General features: G+C 34.4%; 3 protein-coding genes and 2 pseudogenes across 3 annotated transcripts; 1 reads left to right on the top strand and 4 right to left on the bottom strand.

Annotated features, from left to right (window-relative positions):
• The first annotated feature begins 10,447 nt into the window (after positions 1 to 10,447).
• Positions 10,448 to 12,218, top strand: LOC107636022 (protein FAR1-RELATED SEQUENCE 2-like). Its single transcript, XM_016339561.1, has 3 exons — positions 10,448 to 11,134; positions 11,222 to 11,290; positions 12,156 to 12,218. Exons 1-3 carry the CDS (start codon positions 10,448 to 10,450, stop codon positions 12,216 to 12,218), a joined length of 819 nt encoding a protein of 272 aa, XP_016195047.1.
• Positions 12,219 to 12,848: 630 nt separating this feature from the next.
• Positions 12,849 to 15,189, bottom strand: LOC107636023 (peroxidase A2-like; annotated as a pseudogene).
• Positions 15,190 to 17,247: 2,058 nt separating this feature from the next.
• LOC107636025 (peroxidase 53-like) lies at positions 17,248 to 18,234 on the bottom strand. The gene is made up of 4 exons (XM_016339563.1): positions 18,015 to 18,234; positions 17,742 to 17,935; positions 17,491 to 17,656; positions 17,248 to 17,378 (listed from the first exon to the last, which is right to left on the bottom strand). The coding sequence occupies exons 1-4, from the start codon at positions 18,232 to 18,234 to the stop codon at positions 17,248 to 17,250; spliced, it is 711 nt and encodes a 236-aa protein (XP_016195049.1).
• A 2,056-nt stretch (positions 18,235 to 20,290) lies between these two features.
• LOC107636026 (peroxidase 4-like) lies at positions 20,291 to 21,282 on the bottom strand. Its single transcript, XM_016339564.1, has 4 exons — positions 21,064 to 21,282; positions 20,791 to 20,982; positions 20,540 to 20,705; positions 20,291 to 20,421 (listed from the first exon to the last, which is right to left on the bottom strand). The coding sequence occupies exons 1-4, from the start codon at positions 21,280 to 21,282 to the stop codon at positions 20,291 to 20,293; spliced, it is 708 nt and encodes a 235-aa protein (XP_016195050.1).
• A 1,830-nt stretch (positions 21,283 to 23,112) lies between these two features.
• On the bottom strand, positions 23,113 to 24,317 carry LOC107636027 (peroxidase 53-like; annotated as a pseudogene).
• Between the last annotated feature and the right edge of the window lie 1,700 nt (positions 24,318 to 26,017).

Genomic DNA, 26,017 nt, shown 5'->3' on the forward strand with positions numbered 1-26,017 from the left:
TTTTTGGACTATCTTTTATGAATATATAAAGTTATATAACCAAATTTAAATTGCATGTATAAGCATGAGAGTTGACTACATTTGGAGACCTTGCTACTTAATAAGTAATCACCCATGTTCCTGTGCATGATGTCCATAGGTCCCCTATAACCTTAGTAGTGATGTATATTGAATTTGAGTTATAGCTAATGGTATTATTATTATGAAGAATATATTTGAAAATGAAAATTAAAAAGGCAAGAGTTATCAACTGATTGGATACTTAATCTGCTTTCTGCATGTTTAGATTAGAATATATGTATATAATTATACATGATGGATATTGAATGAATAAAAAAAAGTAACTCTAGTTACCATTGGCTCTGAAACCAAGGACTGAACTATGTGTATGGTAGTTGTATCTACTGCATGTTCAGCTATGTGATGTGCAATGTCATTGTGAAAGAGAATAGATAGTAGTTACAATACTTATATAATAGGTAAAATGAAATAATTAATTCAATTATTATCATTGTCATTTTCATGCATTTGTTTCTAAGCTAAAATGGGTACGATGATTGACTTGATTTCTATTTTTTATCGCATTTTTTGTGCTGGTTAGTGAGGTTTTATACACATAATATTTACTAAGGATTTATCTTATTATTTTTTTTTTTTGCATTTCTGCGTTTATTTTAGAATTGTAGCGCATGCAACTGTCGGATGTTACTGAGGTTGAAAGTGAAGAGATGGATCTTGGTTACGAGGTTTGGACTCTAGTTTAATTTTGTGTAGTCATGATCCGCATGTTTGTTTTGATAATTAATGGTATTGATTCTTTTTATCTGAAACGTAGTTACCGGATCACAGTTGCCTTCAGGAAGACGAAATACCAAGAGTTGGAATACGGTTTGTGCAGTTGCAACTGGCTCATGAATTCTATGTTACCTACGCAAAGAAAGTAGGATTTGCAACTAAGATAAGGACGACAACATGTGACAAGATCACAAAGGAACCCGTTAACCAAGCTATCCACTGTAATCGGAAAAGGTTTCGCAGGTCTCGTGTCAAAGCACCAACGTGGAAGAATACAATTTCAGTCACTGGGTGCAAGGCAAGGATATATGTGAAGTTTGATAAAGAGAAGCAAGAGTGGGTTTTCTTCAAGGTTGAGTTGAGGCACTCTGTAAATCCTGAAAAATTAGCGAATAATTAGTCAATAAGTTAAATTTTAATATGGAAAATTAAAAAGGTAAATCTAATATTAAAATAAGATAGAGCTCATTAAAACGAAAATTTTGACACCAATTTCAAAGAATTCGGCCCAAAATTGGGCCGAACGGACCGAACCGATCGAATCGGACCCGAACCGGGCCCGTGGGCCCAACTCACTCACTTAATAAAGTCAGCTCAGATCCCTCTCTCTTCATTTTGCATGCTGAGAAACGCAGAAAGCAGCCATGGGAGAAGGAAGAACAATTCCAAAACACCAAACCCTCACTTGCTAATCAAATTGCCATAACTTTTGATCCGGAGCTCCGATTGACGATCTGTTTGTACCCACGCGACCGCGGCGTCGAGCTGTACAAAGGCCAGTACATTATAAGGTAAGGAAACCACGTTTTCTTTCCCAATTTCCTCTGTTTCAGTTTTGAAAGTCCATGAGCAATTATGTTGAGAATTGTTCAATTTCGATGTTTAGGATCAAATTAACTTGGTGGACTTGCCAGGTCTTGTCCTAATTTTTTGTTGGTAAGCTGAGAATCCTAGAACTCTAGTTGATTTATTAATTTGGTATTTTGGGTATTGAATTTTGGGAATATGTTGTGATAACTATGTTAGGTGCATGTAAATATGTGATATGAGGCAATTGGAGATGTTGGAAGCTTAATTGGAAGCTCGGTGAGAGTTCTAGTTGCTGGATTTTTGGCGGTTGAGACTTACAACTTTGCCGTGTAGGGTACCTTGGATAAATACGCGAAAATCAGCCAAGGTATGGTTTAGGTTTCGTGTATTTAATATATAATGTCCTGCGAAAACTTAGGCTAGATGACCATAGGATAAGAATGAATGTATAAGGGTGTAAATTGCTTAGTGCCTTGTTGATAACTATGAACCAAGTTGAGTATAGATTTGTTATTTAATGTTGAGAATGGAAATTTGAATGTTGAATGATGATTTAATGATGGATGATAAAATGAGGTTAATGAATGTGTATAGATAATGAATTGTTGAAGGTCTTCATGATATAGTTGTGGAATTATGCATGAGAATTTTTTAGAATTGAGGTATGATGGATGATGGAAGGATGTAGAGTTATGTTGTGGTGGTATTGCATATGTTGTAACTAATTCTGTGATGCTTGAAATTGCATGGAACTAAGTCCTGGTTAAACTTCGGAATATTTGGAACTGAACTGGAGAATTTGGGATCTTTTCGTTAAATAAATGATTTATGGTGAATTTTTTAAATTGTAGTCGTGGAATCTGATTTTTACTGCAGAATTCTTAGAATAGTAGTAACTTGTTGGCTCTGCTGTGAATGTTTCAAAATGAATTTTGAAATGGAACTAATTTTAAATGAAGCTTTGGTCCTATTATTTTAACATCGCAAAATTTTAGAATGGTTGGACTTGTGGTTTTAAAGATATGAATTTTTGAAATACGATGCGTTATGCAATAAAAGCCAGATTCTGTTTTCTTAGATCAGCAACTTTGAGAGTTTATAACTTCTGATTATGGATGGATATTCGGGTGCAACCAATTGGAGATGAAAATTAATTATGTTTAGCAGATGTGATTTAAATTTCAGGGCTGTCCATGTTTTAATGAGTGAGTTATAGGACTTGGAAGAGGACATGTTTCTTGGCTTTTAAAACAGAATTATGCAGAAAGTTACTCAACTTCCAAGTTACATAACTACTTCATTAAAAATGGCTTTGACCTGAAACCAATTGGAAAAGAAACCTAGATATGTTAAGTTGAACCATATTATTTTTGAAGGCTATTGGATTTAATTTGAATTTTATATGGAATTTTAGATATCGTATGTTGATGCTGTTTTCTGGTTTCTAAGCATTGCAGAGCAGTCAGCGTTTCTCCTCTGTTTCTGAGGCTAGTTAAATCAAAAAATTGTGATTTTTCTTTTGTTAAAATATATATTCCGAGCTGAACGTCTGGACATAAAGTTTGCCGAATTTCGAGTTCATTTGTTATATTAAAAACAGAAAAGAAAATAGAGTGTCGAGGATGTTTTAGTGATAGCCATGGGTCCGAAAAGTCAAAGATTAATCTTCGTGTTATGTGATTAATTTAATGTTAGAATTGGTTTGATTTTAAAATTATTCGATACTAAAAAGGTTGAGAAGAGTTTGATAAATGGTTTAGTCGGGACCCAGAAAGGGTAAACCGTAAACGTGATGAATTATAAGAGAATGATGTGAAAGCTAAATGAATACATGCTGCTATGGCTATAAAGAACGAATGTAAGGAAATGATGATGATAAATGATGAGATTTGGGAATGACTATGTGTGGCCGAAATGCTCGATATGGCAAGTTGAGGACGGAAGTTTCCTTTCTTGTCGTGATGCAGATGTGGGGAAGGTGGAAAGGCACTCTCCTTCGTATTGTTTCCCCCACATTCTTCTCTGGTTGCAAGGTGAAAAGGCACACTCCTTCGATGTAGAAAGGCACTCTCCTTCGTGAAACCTCTAGGAGAAGGTGGAAAGGCACTCTCCTTCATTTATGATCCTCCTGGAGATGCGCAACCTAGAGACCAATGTCTGGGTTAGCTACCAGATGTGTCGGGTTCTGGCAAAGTAACCGACACGTGAGCTCACGGCCAGTAGGATAGACATTCATCATATGCATATGTGTGCTTTGTTTGCTATGCCTTAATTGGGAATGCCTAATTGATTATATTCTGCTTATTGTTGTAATTGTTACTTGAACTACTTGTTTTCTACCTGTACTTGCCTTGTCTGTTTGTTTTGTCTATGCGAATCATCGGAGATGTAGGTACGGGGAAAGATGGATAGGTTAGAATTAAGGCTAAAGTTTAAGCTAGGTTTAGAATTCCCTAGAAGACCACCCTTTTTATGATTTTTGTTTAGTAATTTAAGCTTTACAATTTGAGAGTCGGCATTCTAGGATTGCCTCTGGTATTCCCAAGACCTTATATATTATATGCGTGGCACCTTTACCATGCTGAGAACCTCCGGTTCTCATCCCACACTATGTTGTTATTTTCAGATGCAGGTCGAACGGCACCTCGGTAGGCGTCTGAAGTTTCTGCGGCGAAGTGTAATACCCGGTCTAACCGAAATTAATTAAATAATAAGTTAAATGAGAGCGAATATGGTTGGAAGATTTGGCAATTGGAATTTGATGATTTAAATATGATATTTGGATTCAGTGAATTTTTCCGAGTCGGAAAATATACTTTTCTGCGCAAAAGCGCGCAGTGAAATTTTGACCGGCAGTATCGGCTGAGATCTGTCTGGTACTATAGCTGAGAAAATTGATTATGAGTAAATAAGATTAAGAAATGAGGAATTATAATTAGGGAAGGTAGAAATATTTGAAGTGCGATTTAGAGCGCTAATCTTAAAGGTTTTGGTCCAAAATTGGGCCAACGGACAAAAATAAGTGAACCGGGCCTAAGTGGGCCCAAGACCCAACATATATAAACATTAGTTATGAGTATTTCAGCTCATTTTTCCCTAAAGAAGGGGTGTTGGGCGCTGATTTGAGAAGAGAGAAGAGAAGAGAGAAAACCTAACTCTCTTTGATCTTCAAACCACCATAACTTGAGCTACGGAGCTCCGATTGACGAGCCGTTTGCGGCCACGCGTCGCTCTTCTCATTCTCTACAATTCTATCTAAGTTTTTTGGTGAGTATTCCATTCATCTCTACCCAGTTTTCGAAATTCCCCACTGTTACACGTTTTTGGGTAATTAGTGTTGAAATCTTGTGATTTTGGGTGTTTAGGGATACTCCAACATGGATTCTAAGTGGGTTCTATCCCTACTTCATATGGGCTGAGGTAAGAAGTGCTCAAACCCTTGTGATTTGTCATTTTTATGAGCCCTAGGTTGATGTATGTATGTGATATTGGTTATGTTAGTGTATTTGGTGATGTTGGTGCACAATTGGGAGATTGGTATTGCTTGAGGAGCTTTGGTGAGGCTTGGAGCTAAGGTTGGTGAAGACTTCCATAGAAGAGGCTCAATTGGTTTGGCTACAAGAGGTACGGTTTAAGTTTCATTTAAGTACCGTGTGTTGTGATGAGAATTCCTAGGCTAGATGCCCCTAGGATTAAGTTTGGATTGTGTAAATAGTTGGTGCTAATATGCATAGTTGGTATGTAATGTGAATTAATGATTTGGGTTGAGAACTGTGTGGCCTTGTATACTTGGTGTATTGAGAATTTGATGTACTGGGTAATGAGTATTGATTTGTGGTTTACGCATTTAAATTATGAAATTGGGCCGGAGGCCGTGAATTTTGGGCCGGAGGCCGGAAAAAGGCAAGAAAGGTAAGTTGATGTGTGCATTGTATGATGACACAAGTGATTGGATGAATTTCAGATAATGAATATATGAATGATTGGGTTGCTTATTGAATAATAAGGTTTGAGGAGTTGAGGTGTGGGATTTGGTAAATTTGGGTGCAATTATATAGATGAGGTATATTTGGTTTTGGTTGAGATATATTATATGGTCATATATGTGATTATGATTATTGATGCCTTGATGGTATGATGATGCACTAGAGATATGTATGTCGTGATATATGCTTGAGGAATGATTAATGTTGATTTGTGGGTGAAGCCGCGTGATAGTGAGTACAATATTGATTATGTATAATGATGGTTGATTGGAAATAGTGTTGTTGAAATTTGGCATGAGAAAGAGTATATGATATGTAAATGTGTTTGAGTTTGAGAAAGTGTCAACGTGCGAGTTGAGGAGGCTTGATGTTGATTTTGGTATATTTTGATTGATTTCAAAGAAAAGGCTGAAATTGGCATGTTTTGATTGATTTTGAAAAGAGTTGAAAATGGCTTGTTTTGAAAATGGCACTTTGTGGTTTTGTATGAAAACATGATTTTTGGGCATACTTTGACGGGACATAACCTGGACTACGGATCTTTGTTTTCTGCCAAATCTGTTTAGAAATGAAATTGGATCCGAGATGTCCATGCCGTTCGAAGAACGGGTGAAAAACGATTTAAAATGAGAGAGTTATGTCCGTCGGAAGATTGGGGGTTGAATCTGTAAATTCTGCAGCTTTTAACTTGGAAAATTTTTAGCAGAACGACCCTACGCGCGTAGGCGCACCTGGCGCGTGCGCGCCATTCTTCCAGAAAGCACCATCCACGCGTGCGCGTGGTGTGCGCAGGCGCGTCGATGCGCTGTACCAAATGCCCAGCCATTTTCCAGAGAGTTGTGCCAGAGTTGTGCCAGTTTTGTGCCTGGGCGCAAGAGCACCCACGCGTACACGTGGCCGACGCTTGCGCGCCGTTTGGATATTTTTCAACCCGCGCGTTCGCGCGTATAACGCTTGCGCGTCGATGAGTTTTTGGCCATCTACGTGTGCGCGTGGAGTATGCGTGCGCGTGGCTCTGTTTTCATGCCAAAGTTGATTTTTGAGTTTTAAAGCCAAACCTCATACTTTTAAGCCTCCGATCTCACCCCTTATGTATTAAATCATTATGGTATGCCTAGCAATAAGGAAGGAGCTAGGGGATGTGGTAACTTGCGAGTGAAGCAAGGGAAAAAGGTTATGATCAATGATGATCAGATATGATTATATGAGATATGGAGGATGACGGTGGAAGTACCGTGTAAGCCATGAGCCGAAAGGCTATAATTATTGATAAATGGCCGGTTCTTGATTGAACCATGGGCCGGATGGCTGAGTTATTGTCGGGTTACGGCAAAGCCATTAATGTTTATGGCTGAGTATAAATGCATATACGATTAATGAATGAATGTGTTAAATGGATAATAATGGAAAATGTTGAAATGTGATGTGTGACCCCGGGTAGTAGGCAGTGGCGTTGTCCACTTGCTCCGGTTATGAGACGGAAAAGGATGTTTATGATAAATGAGTTTAATTATGGAGTTTTGAATGAATGTATTTGTGATACCTGGGTAGTAGTAAGGGTTGTGGTTCGTCCCACTTGCTCCAGGTTAATGTTTGAGATTTGATAACAATGAGGATTTATAATATGAATTGAGATTGAATGAATAATGATGAAAAATGTCAAATGTAAGCATGCTTGTGTTTTCTCTCTGGTTGTAAGGGTGACAGGGCACCGATACCCTCTAATGGTGACAGGGCGCAGATACCCTCTAATGGCGACAGGGCGCAGATACCCTCTAATGGTGACAGGGCATATATTCCCTCTAATGATATTAATACGCAACAGAGAGACTGTGCCCGGGTTAGCTACCGGACATGTCGGGTTGGCTTGATAACCGACAGATGATATCATCAGCCATAGGGCAGGCATTCATCATTTGCATATGTTTGAATTGTTTGGGTTTGCCATTTGTTTTGGATTTCTACATCATATATGCCATGTTACCTGACTATATGCTACTTGTTCTACTTGTACCATATTTGTGTATTACTTGCCTGAATTGCTTGTGTTTGTACAACTGAGATGCCCTCATGCTGGTGTCGGTGGGTGTGAGGGCTGTTCTTGATGGGATGAACTGATGATGCGATTGCATGATGATGATGATTATTGAATGAGATAATCGGAGCTCCCTGGGTAGACGCAGTGATGTAGTTCCACTAGCTCCAGGCGAGGGTATGATGTATTGATATAGAATTGCTGAGGCAGAACAACTGGTGATGGTTTTGCTTATAATTCTGAGTCTGATTCGTGGAAGAGTCAGCGAGTTGGGAAATATGTGAAACATGAATTAGATTTAGCACTCCCTTATGACAGTTGCCTATTCATGGATTAGCGAGAACCTAGGATGAATATTTGGTGAAGAAGTTTAGGATGCTTAGTGAGTTTTTATTGCAGTGCATTGTATCTATTTGGCACTTTTACCGTACTGGGAACCCATGGGCCCGGGGTTCTCATTCCGTATATATCTCTTGTTTTTCAGATACAGGTCCAGGTGCTCAGAAGTGAGTTGTGGGTCGTCTGAGAGACGGCAAAGATCTTTATTTCCTCTACTTTGTGTTTTGATTAAAATCTCTCCACCTTTGTTTTGAAAAGATTATATTATGTATTGAACTCTTTCGGAACTTGCCTATAGAGTCTCTTATGTTTCCTTTGGGAGAGATTAGGATATGCTGTTATCATCTACTTTCATACTGTACCCTAGCCGACCTAAACTTCGCAGGTCGCGACTAGTGGCTATTTACTTATGTTATATATATCTATCTCTTAATCTCCTTTATGCCTTGTCCGTATATCGCGTTTGGCTTAGCAGTTTAACTTTTCGTTGTCGAAACGTGAGTGATACGCCTTCGCGATTTTATTTCTACTCTTTTCAGGCTTCTCGATTAATACTCTTTTCGAAATTACCTATATTTATATATTAAAAATCCACCTGAGAGTCGTACCACCGTAATATCATTGACTTATGACTCGAGCATAAGGATTTGAGTATTAGGGTGTTACACGAAGTGGTTTACTTTGGGATCCCCTTTTGTTACTTTGATGTATATATATGTATAGTTTTTCCTCTTGTATGTAAGAATACTTTGTTTATATACCTCTTAGAGGTTTTATGGAGAACTAGGGTTTTGAACATGTTCTTTTGGGTTATTACTATGTATATATATGTACGTATATATTCTCCGGCCAGCCTTGGCTTCGCAGGCTGAGTTAAGAGCTGGTTATTTTATATTACTGATCCTCTACTCGTGTCATCTATATATATTTGTTGTTGAGCTTTAGTTTTCTTCTCACGCAAGTAACCACATTTTCTGAGGGTAGCGCTTTTTGATTTTGCGATTTTATTTTACCTATTTTTCGAGGCTCCTAACTATTATTATTATTATTATTATTATATATATATATATATATATATATATATATATATATATATATTACTTTTAGAGGTCGTAATACCTTACCACCTCAGCTTTATGACTTAAGCATAAGACTCTGTATGGTAGGGTGTTACACACTCGCACCCATGTTCAGCGAAAAAGGTGGTGCACTACCATGAGTATAGGGAGCTGACCATGCATGCGAAGTGCGTGATCGAGGATAATGATGAGGCTGGGATTCGACCAAACAAGACATTCCTAGCTTTGGCAAATGAGGCTGGGGGCCCGTCGAACCTGGGATTCTCAGAAAAGGATTTAAGAAACTATATTGCAGCAAGACTTCAAACCAGCGACGTGAATGCGGATGTTACGGAGATGATGAACTACTTCATGAGAATGAAGGACATCAATCTAAACTTCTTCTACGCGGCGAATTTAGACGAGGAGTGTAAATTTAGGAGTGTAGTATAAGTGGACGCAAGGTGCAGGGCATCATATGAATATTACAGAGACGTCGAGTCATTTGATAGCCCGTACAGTACAAACAGGTATGACATAGTTATGTTGGTGTTTTTTTCTATTTTTTTATTTGTATGGTCGTGACTGGGATTTCTTATATGTGGTTGTTTTTGCGTGTAGGCATGCATTACTGTTTGCGTCATTTATCGGTGTCAACCACCATGGTAAGTCAGCCCTTCTCGGTTGTGCTTTGTTGGGAAATGAGGAAATCCCAAGTTATGAGTGAGTTTTCAGCTAATGGGTAAAGTGCATGGGAACTGCTCCACAGGGATCATCACCGATCAATGTAGATCCATGTGCGGTGCAATTAGAAAGGCGTTACTTGATACTCGCCACTGTTGGTGCATCTTGCACATTATGAAGAAGTTACTGCACAAGCTTGGAGATTATCGCTGGTACAGAAAGTTGTATGCTGACCTCAATAACATTGTGTGGAACGCTCGGATGGTGGAGTTATTTAAGGATAACTGGTCTGAATTTGTAGCTGAGTACAACTTACATAACAACAGGCGGCTATCAGGTCCGTTAGTGTACAATTACTTTACGCGCTTTAATTGACAATTATTTGGTAGCTGGCTTTATCTATTTTGTAGTAATAAGTTCAGTTTAAGGTTTCTATGCTAAGAACATTTTTTTTCTGTAGACCTTTATGATGATCGACGCATGTGGGTCCCCATATTCTTCAAGGGTGAATTTTGGGCTGCCATGAGGAGTACGCAAATGAGTGAGTGCATGCACGCATTCTACGGTGGATTCTTACACAGCGGGACTAGCTTGGTCCAATTTGTTAACGAATATAACAATGTGCTTGGAATCAAGGAGCAGGGGGAATTGGAGGATGATGCAGCAGACTCAAGGGGGTTATCCCTTGTGCAATGAGCTCGCCTATGGAGAGACAATTTCAGCAGTAATACACTACCAGCATGTTTAAGAATGTGCAAACTGAGTTTGTGAAGAAGGCTGATTGCAGAGTCTCTGTAGTTGCTGAAGAGGGGCCATCGGTATACATGAAGGTGGAAGAGGAAAAATTAGTCAACGATACTATTCTTTGCGTTCTATACGACGTCCACTTTGACCGTTCCACACAGGAGGTTCGTTGTGAGTGTAATCTTTTTGAGAGTTCAGGTGTGTTGTGCTATCACTGTCTTGCAGTTTTCCATTCAAATATAGTGTATAAAGTACCTACCTATTATGTTCTCCCTCGCTGGAGCAAGAACATAAAGCGCAAACATACTTATGTCAAGAGTAGTCACGACGTCAGTCAGTCGGATGAGAGTCATACTGCATTCAGGGGATTATGTGCACACTTCTACAATATTGCTCAAGAGTTTGTCAATGACGACGATGAAACAGCATTGCTGCATGCTGCTCTGGAAGAAACAAGGGCCAAGCTGACCTTGCACTGTGCCAAGAAAAGGTCCGAGAGCATGGCGGACATCCACACCAGCATTGGCTCACAGGGTTCGAATGTTGTTGGTGTAGTCAACATCCAAGGCCCATCAAAGGTCACCACAAAGGGACGCCCAAAGAGTGAGGGGCTCGGCACTGCCCTAGAGAAGTCCTTCAAGAAATCTGCTCGGAGGAAAAACAAGAATGCCTCCTCGGTACAAGTTTGTATCAATATCGACCTTGCACGTTTATTTAGTATAGTATTATACAAGAAGTTAATTTTTGTCATTTTTTGTGTTGTTTAGCAGGTGGTTCGTCCGGAGGCATCTCAAGATATAAACTTTGGTGCTGTTGTTGGCCGGAATGAGCCCCAACAAGTTGGTGGCTTCATGTCTTTGTTAAGCTCCTTCGGCAAAAGTTAGAATATGTTGGACACGGGTGTGCTTGCGTTTATTTTTAATCTCCATGTATATAGGGTTTTGATTGGTATTCATTTATTATCAAGATTAGATGAAGAGGGTGGGTTTATGTTATAAATATATAGTTTTAAGGTTTGTATGCAGTTGTTGCAAGAGTCTATACTTAATTAATTTCAGTGAACCATTTTACTTTTACTGGAATAAACCATTTTAGTTTATTAATTTCAATGAACTAAATTCATAATGATTATACATGATGGTTATTCTTTATACATAGATCCCTTATAGAAATTAATATGCAACTTCGTTTAATGAATATTATTTTACAAAGTCTAATATACGTGTGTAAGTTTGAGAACATTTAATTATAATATATTAAGAAGTAGAATTTCATTTTAGATAGGATTAATTCAAATAAAATAAGCTTGTAGTTGGTTTTGAAACAATTCAATTTAGCTGTTTAAAATATGTTTAATTATTATATTAGTTTTTATATGTGTAACTATTAGTAACATGCATTCCACTCATAGCCATCAACACATAACATTAAAGTAACAGTAATTAATAGTAACAAAAAAAATAATGAAGATTATTGGATATACGTATAGATGTACGTATACTTGCAATAGTGCAGAGTATTAGAATAATTCCAATAATATATATCTTTTGTTTGTTTATTATATACCTGATATTTTTTTAAGTAATAGTTATCACATATCTTAAGGTACCATATTTGGTATGTATCAATCTCAACCTTGCACGTTTATTTGGTATAGTACTATATAAGAAGTTAATTGTTGTCATTTTTTGTGTTGTTTAGCAGGTGGTTCGTCTGGAGGAATCTCAAGATATAAACTTCGGTGATGTTGGCCGGAATGAGCCCTAACAAGTTGGTGGCTTCATGTCTTTGTTAAGCTCCTTCGGCAAAAGTTAGAATATGTTGGACATGGGTGTGCTTGCGTTTATTTTTTATTTCCACGTATATAGGGTTCCGATTGGTATTCATTTATTATCAAGATTAGATGAAGAGGGTGGGTTTATGTTATAAATATTTAGTTTTAAAGTTTGTATGCAGTTGTTGTAAGAGTCTATATTTGATTAATTCCAATGAACCATTTTACTTTTGCTGAAATAAACCATTTTAATTTATTAATTTCAATGAACTGAATACATAATGATTATACATGATGGTTATTCTTTATCTTACAAATAAGGTTATTAAATTTGTTACAAATTACTTTATGCAATAGAATTTGTTATTATAACTGTTTATCGGGAAACGGAATATATTATGTTACCACATATGCATCGAGTTTATCCCGTTCATCTTCTTGTGGTACAGAATGCAAACTTCTTCCTCCCTTTGATTATTCTCCCATTTGGTAATCCTTCCGCACGTTCTATTAACGTCCTCGTGCTAGGTGCAGGGAATGGTGATCTAACTTCCTTTCTCTTGTTTTGTGGTTTATTGCACCGTACAGGTTCAGCTTTGTCCTTCAATAATGAAAAAACCTGATCAACCAATGCATTTTGTGGCCCACAGACAATGTCTAACATCAAACTCCATCCTGTATGATATGAGTATATCCTGTATATTGATTTACCAAACGAGTTAGGAGTAAGAACCGTTACAATTATATATGTTCAAATTTACGCGTGATATATGCGCAAAAGTTTATTAAAGTAACCTCGTTCCATTCATCAAGAGTATGACTTTCAGTATAACTTTCCATGAACTTAATAACATAGATGCCATAATCGGAGCTACAGGCAAATAAAACATTTATGCAATTGGGATGACAAGAATTTTACATAGGGTATTCCACATGACAAAAAAAAAAGACACAAAAGCTGAGTTGTAATTTTATCTCACTTGTTTGGCTGTTTTAGAACATTGGCGTAAGAACGAGATAGGCCGTCTGTAGTCCGGATGTATGCGGGAATTGCAACTTTCGCCATGTCCTCAAACAGTCTCCCCTGGAAATCAAGGAACGATATAGTAGAATAATGTGCTATAGAATTAGCTATTATAACTGTCTATCGGGAAAGGAAATATATTATGTTATCACATATGCATCGAGTTTATCATGTTCATCACCTTGTGGTACGGAATGAAAACTGTCGATTATCACTAGGCGATTTGCATTCACCTCAAATGCATACACCCACCAATGGCCCCTCCAAAAACTAGGAATTAACCACTGCAGCAAACTGTACGCAAGATTGAATATGTCTCTTAGAAAAAACAAGTCAACTACCTCGACCATGAAAGAACGAGAACATCATCGAATCAGATAACAGTCACAACATAATTTTGTGCAATCGAACTCCAACAATTATTTAAACATATTATCGAGTGATACACGTGATTATCCCAATTTGGTTTTCTCATTTTCTACTTTGTTGTTTGTACCAAGAAAAATATGAATAAAAAACCTAGTTAACTAATTACGAAGACACGTAATGCCTTAAGCAACTATTTACTAGGTCTAGGAGACCTACCCAACCCACTAAAAATTGATAAATGATAATGCTGATTTGAGTGAAAACAAAAACAAATTAAAAAAAAATATTTTATTGATATGATAATATTTTTTCTTATTACACTTTACAAAGTTAAACTAACACTTTGCATTTTTATTTACATTTAGTTTTTCTAAATATTAAGAAAATTATAATGATTTTTTATAATTCATTGTTAAACAACAAGGACTTCGATCATACTCATCTTGATCATTGAGGCTTTAAAAGCCTCAAAGAAAAGTGTCTGATTGGAAGCTAAGAAATTAACTACATTAGTTGTTGGGGCACCCCTTGTATTGAATAGCACTTCATCGCTGTTAAATTGTGCATTACCACGTTGAATATTTATTAATAATTATTATTAAACGCAGTAGGGGTTATCGGGTCCAAGTTTGTAATATTTTCCCCAGGTGACCCATCATTTGTGCAGTTTGGAAGGCGGGAAAGTACACATCGTCCTTGACCGATTGTATGAGCACTGAAGTGGAAAAAAATATATTAGAAACATAAACTAACAAATAATTAAAACAGTTACAAGCTCATAACCATAATCAAATTTCAAAATTCAAAAGAAAGGATGAATGATGGACCTGAGAGTGCCACTAAATCATTAACATCGAGATCTTTCTTCTCAAATTTGTAAATCAGTTGAGGGAGGTTGGAGGTTGGACCCAGAATATCCGAAGTTGTCAGGTCGAAGTTTGCTGTTATATTATCCCTTTTTCCTAATGGAACTTGCAAATTTGGAACTTTAAACTGCCAAATAAATATAGTTAAAAGAGAAATGAATTTTGCACAATAATCAATTCAGATGCACATGCAAATTAGAAAGAAATTTTACTATCTCAGAAGATATTTCGGCTGCAAGTGCAAGAATGTCAACACAGGAAACAACACCAGGACAAGTTTTTTCAATCTTTTTCTTAATCAAATTCACAACATCCAATCTTCGAACGGAGTTGATATTTGGAGGTGCAAGTTGTTCACTCCTTATGGCAGCTGTATCATTCAATAGAATTGAAGCATCACATCCCTACATACATACATATACATGCATTAGAATGGTTCCCCAATTATTTATAGTAATAACATAGAAATAAACAAAATTGTATACTTACTTGTACAAAACAATCATGGTAGGCAAGTCTGATCAAACTAGCAAACAATCGCTTATCTTTTGCAGGCCCTTTGGAGACATTGTAAAGAACTTGATGAACAATTGAATGAAGAGAAGAACAAGTACGTTTATAGAAAAGAGAATCTAATTGTGCTCTAAGAGTTGGAGGCACAATACAGAGAACCAGAGACAATAAGAAAACATAGAGGAGCTTCATCGTGTATATGATATAGAATGTTTGCGTGCTTGCTCTGATATAGAATGTTTGCCAATTAATTAAAGAGGATTTGGAAATTTTAACAGGTTTAATTATAAATAATACCTTCGTATAAATAGTGAAATAAACATTAGGTGTTAAGTTAGAGAAAACCAAAAGACCCTTGTATGACTAAAATTCTAGAAGTATCATTGTACGATAATTGAAGCTAAAAAGACATAGATCCCTTATAGAAATTAATATGCAACTTCATTTAATGAATATTATTTTACAAAGTCTATATACGTGTGTAAGTTTGAGAACGTTTAATTATAATATATTAAGAAATAGAATTTCATTTTAGATAGGATTAATTCAAATAAAATAAGCTTATAGTTGGTTTTGAAACAATTCAATATACCTGTTTAAAATATGTTTAATTATTATATTAGTTTTTATATTTGTAACTATTAGTAACATGCATTCCACTCATAGCCATCAACACATAACATTAAAATAACAGTAATTAATAGTAACAAAAACAAAATAATGAAGATTATTGGATATACGTATAGATGTACGTATACTTGCAATAATGCAGAGTATTAGAATAATTTCAATAATATATATATATTTTGTTTGTTTATTATATACATGATATTTTTTTAAGTAATAGTTATCACATATCTTAAGGTACCATATTTGGTATGTATCAATCTCGACCTTGCACGTTTATTTGGTATAGTACTATGCAAGAAGTTAAATGTTGTCATTCTTTGTGTTGTTTAGCAGGTGGTTCATTTGAAGGCATCTCAAGATATAAACTTCGGTGATGTTGTTGGCCGGAATGAGCCCCAACAAGTTGGTGGCTTCTTGTTTTTGTTAAGCTTCTTCGGCAAAAGTTAGAATATTTTGGACATGGGTGTGCTTGCGTTTATTTTTTATTTCCACGTATATAGGGTTTCGATTGGTATTCATTTATTATAAAGATTAGATGAAGAGGGTGGGTTTATGTTATAAATATTTAGTTTTAAAGTTTGTATGCAGTTGTTGTAAGAGTCTATACTTGATTAATTCTAATGAACCATATAACTTTTGCCAGAATAAACCATTTTAGTTTATTAATTTCAATGAACTGAATGCATAATGATTATACATGATGGTTATTCTTTATCTTACAAGTAAGGTTATTAAATTTGTTACAAATTACTTTATGCTATAGAATTAGCTATTATAACTGTCTATTGGGAAAGGGAATATATTGTGTTACCACATATGCATCGAGTTTATCCCGTTCATCATTTTGTGGTACAGAATGCAAATTGTCGATTATCATTAGGCGCTTCACTTTCACCTCAAATGCATACACCCACCAATGGCCCCTCCAAAAATTAGGAATTAACCACTGCAACAAAACTATATGCAAGATTGAATATGTCTCTTAGAAAAAACAATTCAACTACCTCGACCATGAAAGAACGAGAACATCATCGAATCAGATAACAGTCACAACATAATTTTGTGCAATCGAACTCCAACAATTATTTAAACATATTATCGAGTGATACACTTGATTAACCCAATTTGGTTTGTACATTTTCTACTTTGTTTTTTGTACCAAGAAAAATATGAATAAAAAACCTAGTTTACTGATTATGAAGACACGGAATGTCTTAAGTAACTATTTATTAGGTCTAGGAGACCCACCCAACCCACTATAAATTGATAAATGATAATGATAATTTGACTGTAAACAAAAACAAATTAAAAAAAATATTATATTGATATGATAATATTTTTCCTTATTACACTTTGCAAAGTTAAACTAACACTTGGTATTTTTATTTACATTTACTTAGTTTTTCTAAATATTAAGAAAATTACAATGATTTCTTATAATTCGTTGTTAACCAACAAGGATTTCGATCATACTCATCTTGATCATTGTGGCTTTAAAAGCCTCAAAGAAAAGTATCTGATTGGAAGCCAAGAGATTGACTGCATTAATTATTGGGGCACCCCTTGTGTTGAAAAGCACTTCATCGCTGTTAAATCGTGCATTACCACATTGAATATTTATTAATAATTATTATCAAATGCAATAGGGGTTATCGAGTCCAAGTTTGTGATATTTTTCCTAGGTGACCCATCATTTGTGTAATTTGGAAGGCGAAAAAGTACACATCGTCCTTGGTCGATTATATGAGCACCTGAAGTGGAAAAAAATATATTAGAAATATAAACTAACAAACAATTAAAACAGTCACAAGCTCATTACCATAATCAAATTTTAAAATTCAAAAAAAAGGTTGAAGGTTGGACCTGAGAGTGCCACTAAATCATTAACATCGAGTCCCTTCTTCTCAAATTTGGAAATCAGTTGAGGGAGGTTGGAGGTTGGACCTAGAATATTCGAAGTTGCTAGGTCAAAGTTTGTTGTTATACTATCCTTTCTTCCTAATGGAACTTGCCAATTTGGACCTTTTGACTGCCAAATAAATATAGTTAAAAGAGAAATAAATACTACACAATAATCTATTCAGATGCACATGCAAATTAGAAAAAAATTTTACCATCTCAGAAGACATTTCGGTTGCAAGTGCAAGAATGTCAACACAGGAAACAACACCAGGACAAATTTTCTCAATCTTTTTCTTAATCAAATTCACAACATCCAATCTTCGGATGGAGTTGATAGTTGGAGGTGCAAGTTGTTCACACTTTATGGCAGCTGTATCATTCAATAGAATTGAAGCATCACATCCATCTATACATACATATACATGCATTAGAATGGTTCCCCAATAATTTATAGTAATAAAATTGAAATAAAGAAAATGGTATACTTACTTGTACAAAACAATCATGGAAGTGAAGTCTGATCAAACTCGCAAACAACCGCTTATCTTTTGCAGGCCCTTTGGAAATATGGTGAAGAACTTGATGAACAGTTGAATGAAGGGGAAGACAAGTATGTTTATAAAAAAGAGGACCTAGTTGTGCTATAAGAGTAGAAGATACAACACAGAGAACCAGAGACAATAAGAAAACACAAAGGAACTTCATAAGGTATATGATATAGAATGTTTGCGTGCTTGCTCTGATATAGAATGTTTGCCAATTAATTAAAGAGGATTTGAAAATTTTAACAGGTTTAATTATAAATAATACCTTCATATAAAGAGTGAAATAAACATTAGGTGTTAAGTTAGAGAAAACCAAAAGACCATTGTATGAGTAAAATTCTAAAAGTATCATTGTATGATTATTGTGGCTAAAATGACATAGATCCCTTATAGAAATTAATATGCAACTTCGTTTAATGAATATTATTTTACAAAGTCTAATATACGTGTCTAAGTTTGAGAACGTTTAATTATAATATATTAAGAAGTAGAATTTCATTTTAGATAGGATTAATTCAAATAAAATAAGCTTGTAGTTGGTTTTGAAACAATTCAATTTAGCTGTTTAAAATATGTTTAATTATTATATTAGTTTTTATATGTGTAACTATTAGTAACATGCATTCCACTCATAGCCATCAACACATAACATTAAAGTAACAGTAATTAATAGTAACAAAAAAAAATAATGAAGATTATTGGATATACGTATAGATGTACGTATACTTGCAATAATGCAGAGTATTAGAATAATTCCAATAATATATATCTTTTGTTTGTTTATTATATACCTGATATTTTTTTAAGTAATAGTTATCACATATCGTAAGGTACCATATTTGGTATGTATCAATCTCGATCTTGCACGTTTATTTAATATAGTACTATGTAAGAAGTTAATTGTTGTCATTTTTTGTGTTGTTTAGCAGGTGGGTCGTTTGAAGGAATCTCAAGATATAAACTTCGGTGATGTTGTTGGCCGGAATGAGCCCTAACAAGTTGGTGGTTTCATGTCTTTGTTAAGCTCCTTCGGCAAAAGTTAGAATATGTTGGACATGGGTGTGCTTGCGTTTATTTTTGATTTCCACGTATATAGGCTTCCGATTGGTATTCATTTATTATCAAGATTAGATGAAGAGGGTGGGTTTATGTTATAAATATTTAGTTTTAAAGTTTGTATGCAGTTGTTGTAAGAGTCTATATTTGATTAATTCCAATGAACCATTTTACTTTTGCTGGAATAAACCATTTTAATTTATTAATTTCAATGAACTGAATACATAACGATTATACATGAAGGTTATTCTTTATCTTACAAGTAAGGTTATTAAATTTGTTACAAATTACTTTATGCAATAGAATTTGTTATTATAACTGTCTATCGGGAAAATGGAATATATTATGTTATCACATATGCATTGAGTTTATCCCGTTCATAATCTTGTGGTATAGAATGCAAACTGTCGATTATCACTAGGCGCTTTGCATTCACCTCAAATGCATACACCCACCAATGGCCTCTCCAAAAATTAGGAATTAACCACTGCATCAAACTATACGCAAGATTGAATATGTCTCTTAGAAAAAACAAGTCAACTACCTCGACCATGAAAGAACGAGAACATCATCGAGTCAGAAAACAGTCACAACGTAATTCTGTGCAATCGAACTCCAAGAATTATTTAAACATATTATCGAGTGATACACTTGATTAACCCAATTTGGTTTGCACATTTTCTACTTTGTTGTTTGTACCAAGAAAAATATGAATAATAAACCTAGTTTACTGATTATGAAGACTCGGAATGCCTTAAGCAACTATTTAATAGGTCTAGAAGACCCACCCAACCTACTATAAATTGATGAATACTAATGCTGATTTGATTGAAAGCAAAAAAAAATTAAAAAAATATTATATTGTTATGATAATATTTTTTCTTATTACACTTTGCAAAGTTAAACTAACACTTTGCATTTTTTATTTACATTTACTTAGTTTTTCTAAGTATTAAGAAAATTATAATGAATTCTTATAATTCGTTGTTAACCAACAAGGACTTCGATCATGCTCATCTTGATCGTTGAGGCTTTAAAAGCCTTAAAGAAAAGTGTCTGATTGGAAGCCAAGAGATTGACTGCATTAATTGTTGGGGCACCTCTTGTGTTGAACAGCACTTCATCAATGTTAAATCGTGTACTACTGCGTTGAATATTTATTAATAATTATTATCAAACGTAGTAGGAGTTATCGGGTCCAAGTTTGCGATATTTTTCCCAAGTGACCCATCATTTGTGCAGTTTGGAAGGTCGGAAAGTACACATCGTACTTGGTCGATTATATGAGCACCTGAAGTAGAAAAAAAATATTAGAAACATAAACTAACAAACAATTAAAATAGTCACAAGCTCATTACCATAATCAAATTTCAAATTTCAAAATTCAAAAGAAAGGTTGAAGGTTGGACCTGAGAGTGCCACTAAATCATTAACATCGAAACCCTTCTTCTCAAATTTGGAAATCAGCTGAGGGAGGTTGGAGGTTTGACCTGGAATATTCGAAGTTGCAAGGTCAAAGTTTGTTGTTATACTATCCCTTCTTCCTAATGAAACTTGCCAATTTGGACCTTTTGACTGCCAAATAAATATAGTTAAAAGAAAAATAAATACTGCACAATAATCTATTCAGATGCACATGCAAATTAGAAAAAAATTTTACCATCTCAGAAGACATTTCAGTTGCAAGTGCAAGAATGTCAACACAGGAAACAACACCAGGACAAATTTTTTCAATCTTTTTCTTAATCAAATTCACAACATCCAATCTTCGGATGGAGTTGATAGTTGGAAGTGCAAGTTGTTCACACTTTATGGCAGCTGTATCATTCAATAGAATTGAAGCATCACATCCATACATACATATACATGCATTAGAATGGTTCCCCGATAATTTATAGTAATAACATTGAAATAAAGAAAATGGTATACTTACTTGTACAAAACAATCATGGAAGTGAAGTCTGATCAAACTCGCAAACAACCGCTTATCTTTTGCAGGCCCTTTGGAAACATGGTGAAGAACTTGATGAACAGCTGAATGAAGGGGAGGACAAGTATGTTTATAAAAAAGAGGATCTAATTGTGCTCTAAGAGTAGAAGGCACAACACAGAGAACCAGAGACAATAAGAAAACACAGAGGAACTTCATCATGTATATGATATAGAATGTTTGCGTGCTTGCTCTGATCTAGAATGTTTGCCAATTAATTAAAGAGGATTTGGAAATTTTAACATGTTTAATTATAAATAATACCTTCGTATAAATAGTGAAATAAACATTAGGTGTTAAGTTAGAGAAAACCAAAAGACCCTTGTATGACTAAAATTCTAGAAGTATCATTGTACGATAACTGTGGCTAAAAAGACATAGATCCCTTATAGAAATTAATATGCAACTTCGTTTAATGAATATTATTTTACAAAGTCTATATACGTGTGTAAGTTTGAGAACGTTTAATTATAATATATTAAGAAGTAGAATTTCATTTTATATAGGATTAATTCAAATAAAATAAGCTTGTAGTTGGTTTTGAAACAATTCAATTTAACTGTTTAAAATATGTTTAATTAGTATATTAGTTTTTATGTGTGTAACTATTAGTAACATGCATTCTACTCATAGCCATCAACATATAACATTAAAGTAACAGTAATTAATAGTAACAAAAACAAAATAATGAAGATTATTGGATATACGTATAGATGTACGTATACTTGCAATAATGCAGAGTATTAGAATAATTCCAATAATATATCTTTTGTTTGTTTATTATATACCTGATATTTTTTTAAGTAATAGTTATCACATATCTTAAGGTACCATATTTGGTATGTATCAATCTCGACCTTGCACGATTATTTGGTATAGTACTATGCCATAAGTGAATTGTTGTCATTTTTTGTGTTGTTTAGCCGGTGGTTCGTCTGGAAGCATCTCAAGATGTAAACTTCAGTGATGTTGTTGGCCGGAATGAGCCCTAACAAGTTGGTGGCTTCATGTCTTTGTTAAACTCCTTCGGCAAAAGTTAGAATATGATGGACATGGGTGTGGTTGCGTTTATTTTTGATTTCCACGTATATAGGGTTCCGATTGGTATTCATTTATTATCAAGATTAGATGAAGAGGGTGAGTTTATGTTACAAATATTTAGTTTTAAAGTTTGTATGCAGTTGATGTAAGAGTCTATACTTGATTAATTCCAATGAACCATTTTACTTTTACTGGAATAAACCATTTTAATTTATTAATTTCAATGAACTGATTGCATAATGATTATACATGATGGTTATTCTTTATCTTACAAGGTTATTAAATTTGTTACAAATTACTTTATGCTATAGAATTAGCTATTATAACTGTCTATCGGGAAAGGGAATATATTGTGTTACCACATATGCGTCGAGTTTATCCCGTTCATCATCTTGTGGTATTGAATGCAAACTGTCGATTATCATTAGGCACTTCGCATTCACCTCAAATGCATACACCCACCAATGGACCCTCCAAAAATTAGGAATTAACCAATGCAGCAAACTATACGCAAGATTGAATATGTCTCTTAGAAAAAACAAGTCAACTACCTCGACCATGAAAGAACGAGAACATCATCGAATCAGATAACAGTCACAACACAATTCTAGGCAATCGAACTCCAATAATTATTTAAACATATTATCGAGTGATACACTTGATTAACCCAATTTGGTTTGCACATTTTCTACTTTGTTGTTTGTACTAAAAAAATATGCATAAAAAACCTAGTTTACTGATTATGAAGACACGGAATGTCTTAAGTAACTATTTACTAGGTCTAGGAGACCCACCCAACCCACTATAAATTGATAAATGATAATGATAATTTGACTGTAAACAAAAACAAATTAAAAAAAATATTATATTGATATGATAATATTTTTCCTTATTACACTTTGCAAAGTTAAACTAACACTTGGCATTTTTATTTACATTTACTTAGTTTTTCTAAATATTAAGAAAATTACAATGATTTCTTATAATTCATTGTTAACCAGCAAGGACTTCGATCATACTCATCTTGATCATTGAGGCTTTAAAAGCCTCAAAGAAAAGTGTCTGATTGGAAGCCAAGAGATTGACTGCATTAATTGTTGGAGCATCCCTTGTGTTGAACAGTACTTCATCGCTATTAAATCGTGCATTACCACATTGAATATTTATTAATAATTATTATCAAATACAGTAGGGGTTATCGGGTCCAAGTTTGTGATATTTTTCCCAGGTGACCCATCATTTGTGCAGTTTGGAAGGTGGAAAAGTACACATCGTACTTGGTCAATTATATGAGCACCTGAAGTGAAAAAAAATATATTAGAAACATAAACTAACAAATAATTAAAACAGTCACAAGCTCATTACCATAATCAAATTTCAAAATTCAAAAGAAAGGTTTAAAGATGGACCTGAGAGTGCTACTAAATCATTAACATCGAGACCCTTCTTCTCAAATTTGGAATTCAGTTGAGGGAGGTTGGAGGTTGGACCTGGAATATTTGAAGTTTCCAGGTCGAAGTTTGTTGTTATACTATCCTTTCTTCCTAATGGATCTTGCCAATTTGGACCTTTTGACTGCCAAATAAATATAGTTAAAAGAGAAATGAATTTTGCACAATAATCAAGTCAGATGCACATGCAAATGAGAAAGAAAATTTACCATCTCAGAAGACATTTCGGTTATAAGTGCAAGAATGTCAACACAGGAAACAACACGAGGACAAATTTTTTCAATCTTTTTCTTAATCAAATTCACAACATCCAATCTTCGGATGGAGTTGATATTTGGAGGTGCAAGTTGTTCACCCTTTATGGCAGCTGTATCATTCAATAGAATTGAAGCATCACATCCCTACATATATACATATACATGCATTAGAATGGTTCCCCAATAATTTATAGTAATAACATAGAAATAAATAAAATTGTATACTTACTTGTATAAAACAATCATGGAAGTAAAGTCTGATCAAACTAGCAAACAACCGCTTATCTTTTACAGGCCCTTTGGAGACATTGTGAAGAACTTAATGAATAGTTGAATGAAGGGGAGGACAAGTATGTTTATAAAAAGGAGGATCTAATTGTGCTCTAAGAGTAGGAGGCACAACACAGAGAACCAGAGAAAATAGGAAAATACAGAGGAACTTCATCATGTATATGATATAGAATGTTTGCGTGCTTGCTCTTATATAGAATGTTTGCCAATTAATTAAAGAGAATTTGGAAATTTTAACAGTTTTAATTATAAATAATACGTTCGTATAAAGAGTGAAATAAACATTAGGTGTTAAGTTAGAAAAAACCAAAAGACCCTTGTATGACTAAAATTCTAGAAGTATCATTGTACGATAATTGTGGCTAAAAAGACATAGATCCCTTATAGAAATTAATATGCAACTTTGTTTAATGAATATTATTTTACAAATTCTAATATACATGTGCAAGTTTGAGAACGATTAATTATAATATATTAAGAAGTATAATTTCATTTTAGATAGGATTAATTCAAATAAAATAAGCTTGTAGTTGGTTTTGAAATAATTCAATTAGCTGTTTAAAATATGTTTAATTATTATATTAGTTTTTATGTGTGTAACTATTAGTAACATGCATTCCACTCATAGCCATCAACACATAACATTAAAGTAACAGTAATTAATAGTAACAAAAACAAAATAATGAAGGTTATTGGATATACGTATAGATGTACGTATACTTGCAATAATGCAGAGTATTAGAATAATTTGAATAATATATATCTTTTGTTTGTTTATTATATACCTGATATTTTTTTAAGTAATAGTTATCACATATCTTAAGGTACCATATTTGGTATGTATCAATCTCGACCTTGCACGTTTACTTGGTATAGTTCTGTGCAAGAAGTTAATTGTTGTCATTTTTTGTGTTGTTTAGCAGGTGGTTCGTCCGGAAGCATCTCAAGATATAAACTTCGGTGATGTTGTTGGCCATGAATGAGCCCCAACAAGTTGGTGGCTTCATGTCTTTGTTAAGCTCCTTCGACAAAAGTTAGAATATGTTGGACATGGGTGTGCTTGCGTTTATTTTTTATTTCCATGTATATAGGGTTCCGATTGATATTCATTTATTATCAAGATTAGATGAAGAGGGTGAGTTTATGTTATAAATATATAGTTTTAAGGTTTGTCTGCAGTTGTTGTAAGAGTCTATACTTGATTAATTCCAATGAACCATTTTACTTTTGCCGGAATAAACCATTTTAGTTTATTAATTTCAATGAATTGAATGCATAATGAATATACATGATGGTTATTCTTTATCTTACAGGTAAGGTTATTAAATTTGTTTCAAATTACTTTATGCTATACTACATAGTCATTCGGTACATAGCTGGTCGTTTTAGATAGTGACTACATGGTTATCTTTATTCAGATACGTTGGATGTTCATTTCTGTATGTGATTGGATGTTCACTTTTGTTGTGAACGTGGATGGTTATACTTGGGTGCTTAGTACTATTTGATGCTTGCTGGTTATGCTTTATCTGACTATCATGGTTATCAAATTTGTTACAAGTTTCAAAATGTTATTTTACATGGTCATTTGGTATGTAGCTGGTCGTTTTAGAATGTAATTACATTGTTATTTTTACATAGTTACATTGGATGTTCGTTTTCGTATGATATTGGATGTTCATTTTCTCAGTATTTCTAGATGGTTATTCTTCGGGTAATTGAACCTATACTACGTGTAGCATGCATTCGAAATGAATCACTGGATCTTGTGTCAACACCAGTGATCATGATGTCAACACTTAACATATTCAAGTCAAATTTGAAATACGAAAGAGATAAAATGCATACTCCCACCAA

This window comes from Arachis ipaensis, chromosome B4 (assembly GCF_059453495.1).
Source record: "Arachis ipaensis isolate K30076 ecotype BB chromosome B4, ASM5945349v1, whole genome shotgun sequence".
Taxonomy (NCBI): Eukaryota; Viridiplantae; Streptophyta; class Magnoliopsida; order Fabales; family Fabaceae; genus Arachis; species Arachis ipaensis.

Bases quoted from the DNA above. Each gene is read 5' to 3' on its own strand.
- LOC107636022 (XM_016339561.1), top strand. From the start codon at position 10,448: ATGTTTAAGAATGTGCAAACTGAGTTTGTGAAGAAGGCTGATTGCAGA. The intron at 11,135-11,221 runs GTTTGTATCAAT...GTTGTTTAGCAG, and splicing joins AGAATGCCTCCTCGGTACAA to GTGGTTCGTCCGGAGGCATC. The intron at 11,291-12,155 runs GTTGGTGGCTTC...GTTGTTTAGCAG, and splicing joins GCCGGAATGAGCCCCAACAA to GTGGTTCGTCTGGAGGAATC.
- LOC107636025 (XM_016339563.1), bottom strand. From the start codon at position 18,234: ATGAAGTTCCTTTGTGTTTTCTTATTGTCTCTGGTTCTCTGTGTTGTA. The intron at 17,936-18,014 runs GTATACCATTTT...ATGTATGTATAG, and splicing joins TGATTGTTTTGTACAAGTAA to ATGGATGTGATGCTTCAATT. The intron at 17,379-17,490 runs GTCCAACCTTCA...TTTCCACTTCAG, and splicing joins TGATTTAGTGGCACTCTCAG to GTGCTCATATAATCGACCAA.
- LOC107636026 (XM_016339564.1), bottom strand. From the start codon at position 21,282: ATGATGAAGTTCCTCTGTGTTTTCTTATTGTCTCTGGTTCTCTGTGTT. The intron at 20,983-21,063 runs GTAAGTATACCA...ATATGTATGTAT, and splicing joins TCCATGATTGTTTTGTACAA to GGATGTGATGCTTCAATTCT. The intron at 20,422-20,539 runs GTCCAACCTTCA...TTTCTACTTCAG, and splicing joins TGATTTAGTGGCACTCTCAG to GTGCTCATATAATCGACCAA.